This window comes from Falco peregrinus, chromosome 9, assembly GCF_023634155.1.
Source record: "Falco peregrinus isolate bFalPer1 chromosome 9, bFalPer1.pri, whole genome shotgun sequence".
Taxonomy (NCBI): Eukaryota; Metazoa; Chordata; class Aves; order Falconiformes; family Falconidae; genus Falco; species Falco peregrinus.
In genome coordinates, this window is record NC_073729.1 from 37,798,515 (window position 1) to 37,806,308 (window position 7,794).

A 7,794-nucleotide genomic window follows, 5' to 3' on the forward strand; every position below is an offset into this window, starting at 1 on the left:
TAAACAGTAGTGTTGATTTCTCCTTCACAATTCACTACAGGACACAAACATTTTAAGTCAGTCCTGCACTCCACATTTGGTGAGAAGGCATGTTTCTCTTCTGTCTTTTTAAGAACAAATTTATATTGGTTATACCAAGCGCAGAAAAAAACCCAGGAGAGTTTGGATGCCCAATACTAAAGCACATCTCTGAAAAGATGGCTCCAGTTAGTTTAAAAACCAAGATGAGCAATGCCAAATTGCTTTTGTCAACTATTGCTATAACTGCAGGCCAAAGCAAAGCACATGCTACGTCTGCAAAATGCAGCAAGCTTGCAAGTCTTCCACAGCCTTTTACTCTTCCATGAGATTCAAGACACTTACCCAAATCACACTTTTGTAACACCTACAAGAGATCTCAAATACTTGTGGTCACAAATACATACCAGATTGAGTCTTCCACTCCTACAAAAAATGGTGCTGACAGAGGTAAAGGGATTACAGTGTTTGGGGTTTGTTGGTGGATTCTTTAGTTATCACAAGCCTTGCACTTAACTGCACTGGCTCTGTATCTGGCACTGCTGAAATTCTACTAGCTTTCCAGAGGAAACTAATCCAGAAGGATACAAGTTATGCCAAGGAATTCCTCCTTCATTTTCACAGTAAAGGGGCCTTTCTCGTTCGCATAGCAGCCAAGGGAGACATCGAAGGTGGCTCCGGTAAAAGAAATCTTCAGTGTCTAAGGGAGTTCCCTTTAAATATCGGAGTTACCCCATGTTGGTTAAACCCCATCTAAGCCCTCCCAGTACCTCATGAATAAAGACGACTTCAAACATAACCACTGTCATAACCACCTCACTTCAGAAAGCTAAGAATATAGTTGGTAAAAAGCCACTGTTATGCATCGCTAACCAAGACTGGGGTGCGATCGGCTACTATAAGCCCAAGACGTTCTCATGCTGGCACTAGAAATCAGTTTTAGAAACAAACTAACAGCTACGAGCATATGCAAAAAACTAATGGCCAACATCTTATTACTGGAAAGACACAGAGCTATTGGAAATATGCATATATACCTTCTCATCTACCGAGCTCTATTCCTGTTTTAAGTGTGACCTGTATTATACTGAAGACCCCCGGAGGCTAATCAGAGAGCAATTTTCCATGAAGTAAGTCTGACCTACTCCATGGTCGGCAGAAATAAAAATCAAGAGGGGATAATGCTTGTGTCAAGTTTAAGGGAGGCAAGTATTTCCACAAGCGTAGCTTAGGGCTGTAAACCTGCATTAAGCTGTTCTTGTGCAGTCTGGCTTCTGTAGGAAGTCCCCAGTACTAACCCCCCACTTAAAAATCCAATGTGGAGAAGGTACTACCTGCAGTGATCAGAACCACAGCAACTATTTTTTCTAATCATTATGCTAAGATAGACCTTAACTGAAATGCCTCAATTAAAACAACAAAAACCCCTTACAACAAATGAAACACAGGAGTCACCCCATTCCAGGTGCAGAGAATAAAACTCTAGCACTAAATGCACTCTGCACAAGTGTGGATTTAGTCATGCCAGAAATATTTCTAAGACTCCACGGCTTTATGAACAATTGTGGGGAAACTTGACTTGGCAGCTCAAATACAGCTGCTTTTCCACCCCTGGGATAGAAAAGGCATGCAGAGGTACACAACATAAAAGCAACAGCAGCCCGATCTGATGGCAAGACAAGCCATGTAATCACTTCTGTTCAGGTTCCACTAAGAACTTGAGTTTATTGGGCAAAACTAACTTCACTCATCCTGGGATCCCTTCTCGTACTAGTGTGGCTACTCCTGTGCAACAGGCAAAAGCTCAAACTTTCTAGATGTGATCAGGAAATGGAAACTGAGTGTTACTCTTCAAGAAAACTGTGTAGATCAAAGTAATTCCATGAAAGAAAAGCTGGTATCAAGTCGCATTTGAACATGCGCTTGATGTGCTCCTTGTGCCAGATCCAATTCATCTGAGCAGATGTGTAAAATTTTTGACTGGTTGGTCAGCGGTGTTGCTTTCACATCCAGTCACGCTTGAAGAAAGGACAATGTATTGGGAGAAACAGTGCTTGGTTCACTAGCTGGTCTCAACCACAAACCCAAGGGCATTTCAAGAACTCCCAAGTCTCTTACTAAAACAAGTAAGTTACTCCAGCAAAAGAGGCAAGTAGGATAAATTGTGATTTCCCCAGCATGAGGCAGAAAAAGAATCCCATTACACTGCAATAAACACAAGAGTTTGAGTCACCAATTTAATTTTATACAAGTCAAACTACACATTGTATAAAGAGTACAAGGCAGTTCTAATGTTTGCTATTGCATGTTACAAAAAAAATCAATTTAGCTATAAAGGGGAATTTTTGGGATGAGTCCTATTCCACAATTTAAGTGAATTGGCAACTGTGGTTTAGCAAAGCCTTTGTTAAGACTAGAACTCTAGCTCAAAGAGATTACATTTCCAATAAAGTTCAGACTTACACACAACAGTATTATAGTTCTCCTAGTCTGAAGCAAAATGTTAACATAAATGAGTCAAAAGGGAGGGAAGACAGTTTTATTCACTTAGTTTTCATAACCAATAGGTATTCAGAGGCTGACAAACCATACAACATACTAGTGACTTGGACCACATCCAAGAGACACATTAAGTGTCTGACAACAGTGACACTTGATATTCGAGAGAAGAAAAAAAAAAAAAAAAGCGCTTTCGTTCTTTCAAGTTTGAAACTTAGGATTTTTCAGCAATACTGTATGATACAGGTTCCGGAGTACCTTTATTACCTTTAATACAGTCACAGTACGGGGGGGGGGGGAATGTTCTTTTGGCAAGTTAAGATACAATACAAATGCTCCAAATTGAGTTTATTGCTGGTCTAACATCTTTGTAGTATTGTTACCAGTTTATACAGTTTGCAGCCTGCTTCCACAAATTAAGATAAACCAGAGAATTATCTGATCTGCCCAGCAAGGCAATCCTGCCTTTGGTAGCAAGCTGTAACCTATTAAGCTAATGATACCCATAGTTCGAAAACCATGAAAAAAATAGGAAAAAGTGATACTTTCAAAAAAGCCCAGATTTAAGCCTGTTTATATTCAGTTTATTTTTAATATAAAAACCACTTTGCACTTAAGAGTAGTTAAGTTACTCCTGCAGAAATGCTATAAAATCAAACTTTTAGCTGAACTTCTACAAAAGGGGGACTTTTCCTGCTTTGTACCACCATCCGATCTTGTATTTTCAAATTTGGGATACAAATGAAACCTTTATGCCTCATTACTTAGTTCTTAGGCCATTCACTCCTGCAAGAGAAAAAACCAACTTCTGAAGTACTAACGTAACACTAATGGCCTGACAAGTAGGAAAATGTTCCGTAATAGTGTGCAATGTAAGAGGAGAGTTCTAGTCTTAATCTCTTGAACTAGATCTTGATCGTGAACGAGATTTTGAACGAGATCTGGAGCGGGACCTCGAAGCAGCTCTTTTGGGTGGCGACTCTGAACGAGCCTTGGCAGATTGCTGCTGCTGCGGAGAATTGGAACGAGACCTACTCCTTGACCTGGACTTAGACTTAGCATCTCCTTTACCATTTTCTTTGGGAGATCGAGACCTGGACCTGGATCTGGACCGAGACTTCTCAGACTTCTCCTTGGATCTGCTGTGAGAGCGTGAACCCCTGTCAGACTTGGGTTTCGATTTGCTCTTTGATCTAGACTTCCTGCTTTTAGATCTGGAACGTGAACGGTCTTTGCTTCGTGACCTGGATTTAGATCTTTCAAAAAGAGACAAGAGTTTATTCTGCATGAACTGAAGTGTACTTACAGCAGCTGTATAATACCTATCAATCAGCAAGTAGAAATTCCTGTACCAACAGAAAGCAACGTATCACTTACCGTGAACGGCTTTTGGAGACACTACGGGATCTGCTGCGGCTGCTCCTACTTCTACGACTTCTGCTTCTAGATCGTCTTCTAGATCGCGACCTACAAACATTTAAAATGCAATTTGCCCCTTATTCTTCGTCTGGCATGCCCTGCTATCCTACCTAACAGAGGAAAGCTGCTAAAGAACTTCTCAAAAACAGGTATGGCCACACCAAGACGTACTATTCATCCACCCAGTCGATATACTGTCAACGAATGACATCTGATGTTTCACAGACGAAAAACTCTCCAAACTGGCTTTGCTGTATTACCTAAAGTAATACCTTCTACATTCTAAGACATCTTCCTATCCCCAAAATACCAGCCAAAGGTAACTAGTGCAGACAGAGCTAACCTAGACCCATTCTTAGTGTATGTAGTCTTGATGCAGAGACTGGCTCGTCCCAGAACATTACCTTGACCTGCTGCCAGAGTAAGATCGCCTGTGGCTTGACCGTGGCTTGTCTTCAACCAGTCTGATCTTCCTTCCATTTATCTCTGTGCCATCCAGTTTGTCCAGGGCACGCTTCATGTCCGAGTAAGATCGGAACTCAATCACTCCTTCATTTGTACGCTCTTTGTGAGCATCTGCATAGGTTACCTCACCAGCTTGCCTCATGAAATCCTTCAGGGAGTAGATGAAAAATTACTTAACCATTCCACATGCTTATACTCTATGTTAACTTAAGACAAGTCTGAGCAAATGAAAGAAGCATTAATTGCACGTAGACATTCATGCACAAATACTTCTCAATTACTTCTACCTAAATCAAAATGAACATTGATATTAAAGGAAGTTATTGCTTCCTGCTAGTCACAACAGGCTCCATGATAGAACGTTAATACGTACTTTCAAATCCTGCCAACTACAGCGACTGGAAAGGTTTTCAACAATCAGTCTGTACTCTGTACGAACAGGCGGTCCGTATTTATCTCTTCCAGATTGTCTCCGACTGCTATATCCGCCACCACCCCCACCTTTATTGTACAAAGAAATAAAGTTAGGTCGTCTCCTAGCATGAGGAAAAATAAAATGTTCTGAAAAAGTTAGTTAAACAGTTATATTTACTGGAGTAGGACTTTATTTCTCTAAGCCTCCAATAAACTTTGCAATTTTGCCATAATCTATATTAATGGCAAATCAAACAGACTAAAATCCTACAAGTCTGCGCTCCTAAGATCTGTTAGAGAGTGACTGCTCCTTATTAGATTCACCTTGCTAAGTTTTATTTTACAGAACATTGTAAAATATAAAACTTAACTGATTACATGCATTTCTACATTTTACAAAAACGTTTACTAGTTACACTAAGTACTTACATCACAGTATGAGGTTTTTGGTGGTGGTTTGGCCACAAAACACGCAAGGTAACAGTCACCTAGTTCAGTTTAACCAGTTTTGTCTAACCCTTGGAATCCTCACCATCACCCTGCGTCTAATGGCAAAAGGCTGCTGTCGTCATGGCTTCCGGTAAGGTCAGCCAAAGGGTCATAGGGCAAGGGTCACACAATGTATGGAAAAGCCATGGCCAATCAGGAAAGGCAGTCATCTTAGCCTCAGTGGACACAGCCTCAGCCCCACTGGTCACTTTTAAATTGAAACATCAAGGACTTGTTAAAAAGTTTGAATTGAACATGCAACAATTTTAAACAACATACATTTGATTCTTTTTAAAAAGACAAGATACCCACCCCCCCAACACCAAGCTTCTACAGACTACCAAAAGATGGACCTTAGTACTTTTACTTACAGTACTAGGCCAGCTAGGTTCTTATACGGCTCAGCTCAAGGAGCTATACAAGTTAGCTGAACATATTTACAATATCCCCCACTTAGCACAACAGATTCCTGCTCGAAAACCTCCCCCCACCCCTTCCATATATATATTTATTCAACTGAAACATTCACATGAAAGTTCACAGCTGATTGCTTCCACCCCAATTATGCAACGGTATTCATTAACGTCAGTGATGCAACATCACCGTATCAGCTAAACGCTCCCGAGAATGCCGGAGCCCTGCACTGGGCAGAGGCCGCTCCCAACACACCACAGACCCTCGCCACCGGCCACAGCGCTGCGGCCACCGCTGCCTCACGCCACTCGCCCGCTCGCCGCCGGGGGTACCTGCGTGCAGCGCGGGGCCGGGCGCGCAGCCAGCGGGCTCCGGCGCTGCACCAGGCACCCCCCCCGCCAACGGCCGAGCCGCCCCCCGCGCCCCCCCGCCCGAAGCGGCCTCTGAACCACGCAGGAAGACGGGCCCGTACTCACTGCGGCTGCTGTAGCTGTACCCGTCCCTGTCGCGGCGGGGGCCGCGGGCGTGCTCCACGATCACGCGCTCCCCGCACAGATCCTTGCCGTTCAGCTCGTAAACGGCATCGTCGGCGTCGCGGGAGTCCTCGAACTCCACGAAGCCGTAACTAGGAGATGGGAGAACGGCCCGGTGAGCCGCCCGCCCGCGGCAGGACAATGGGGCCGGCCCCGCCGCAGCGCCCCCGCTCCCCCCGCGCCGCCGCCATCTTGCGCCGGGCGCCACGCGGCAGCGCGGGCGGGAACGGCCGCGACATGGGGGCGGCGGGGAGGGCCCGGCCGGGCCGGAGGGGACGGCGGGGTGCGTGCGTGCGTGTGTGTGTGTGGGCCGGGCGGGGCCGGCCCTGGGGCCGCGGGGCGCAGCTCACCCGTTTTTGAGGTCAACCTCGAGCAGGCGGCCATAGCCGCTGAAGAAGCGCTGGATGTCCTTCTCCCGGACGTGGTAGCTCAGGCGGCCGATGTAGACGCGCGGCATGTCCGCGGCGGGGGGAAGGGGAGGGAGAGGAGGAGGAGGAGGAGGAGGAGAGGGAGGAGAGGGAGGAGAAGAAGAGAGAGAGAGAGAGAGAGAGAGAGAAAAAGAAAGGAGGGGAGGGAGGGGGAGAGAGAGAGCGCGAGAGGCGGCGAGAGGGGCGCGGGGACCAGCGCTGCAGGCCCGTACGCACCACAGCCGCGGCCTGCTCCGCAGCACAATGGCGCCCGCCGCCCGCCGCCGCTTTTATAGGAGGGGCGGGGCCGGGGCGGACGTTACGGCGCAGGCCCGGATGGAAGCGGGACGCAGCGTGGACGTCATCACGCCGCCGCGCGCCGGCGGCGAGGGGGCAGCGGTGCGCATGCGCCTGGCGCCGGGTGGGGCTGAGGCTGCGGCCGCGCCGTTGTGGGCCTGCGCGGTGGCGGCTGCACTGCGGGGGGGCAGGGGGCAGGGGGCGGGGGGCTGCACCTCCCAGCGCAGCGGAGGAGGTCGCAGGCCGGTGCCTCCCGCTGCTGCGGCCCGGCAGTCGTCTCCGAGCGGGCCCGCTTCAGCCGGGGCTGGTGCCGGGGAGGGTGGCCCGCCCGAAGGTCCGGGGCCCTCGGGGGGCCCCTCAGGCGGGGGCAGCCCGGGGGCCTCTTGTTGGTGCAGTTGCTGTGTAGACACGGCTACGTGGGACCCTAATCGTGGTCCCCAGTACTCGCCCGAGGTTACAACTTCTGTGTCCGGGCTCGCCTTCAGCATTAGTTAATTTCTTTTGCAGTACTGAAACCACTGTCTCAGTCTGCTGGGCTGTGCATTGTAATGCTATCTCATGGCGTATACTAGGATTTGTTTATTTGATAGAAACTGTAAGTGTAGATTATGTTATAATAACATGTAACATTTTTACAGATAACACTATTTTACATATACACTATTTTATATCTTTTTAACGTACACTACACAATTTTTTTAAGGTGGAAAGGCTGCATTTACTACTGGATTTCTCCCAGCTGCATGAGAAGCAGCTCATGTTTGCCTAATGCTTCAGTACTGTGGGCATCTGGGTTAGTCAGTAATGCAGCCCCCCAAAGACACCACGATTGCTTTCGG

The 7,794-nt window shown here is 47.1% G+C and overlaps 1 protein-coding gene across 1 annotated transcript; it reads right to left on the minus strand.

Moving 5' to 3' along the window:
• Positions 1-2,241: 2,241 nt before the first annotated feature.
• SRSF6 (serine and arginine rich splicing factor 6) lies at positions 2,242-6,940 on the minus strand. The gene is made up of 6 exons (XM_055814257.1): positions 6,602-6,940; positions 6,195-6,343; positions 4,775-4,902; positions 4,341-4,549; positions 3,895-3,984; positions 2,242-3,773 (listed from the first exon to the last, which is right to left on the minus strand). Exons 1-6 carry the CDS (start codon positions 6,706-6,708, stop codon positions 3,410-3,412), a joined length of 1,047 nt encoding a protein of 348 aa, XP_055670232.1. The 5' UTR covers positions 6,709-6,940; the 3' UTR covers positions 2,242-3,409.
• Positions 6,941-7,794: the final 854 nt, after the last annotated feature.

Coding starts and splice junctions, on each gene's coding strand:
- SRSF6 (XM_055814257.1), bottom strand. CDS start 6,708: ATGCCGCGCGTCTACATCGGCCGCCTGAGCTACCACGTCCGGGAGAAG. Junction 6,344..6,601: donor GAGGTTGACCTCAAAAACGG/GTGAGCTGCGCC, acceptor CCCATCTCCTAG/TTACGGCTTCGTGGAGTTCG. Junction 4,903..6,194: donor GTACAGCTACAGCAGCCGCA/GTGAGTACGGGC, acceptor TGTACAATAAAG/GTGGGGGTGGTGGCGGATAT.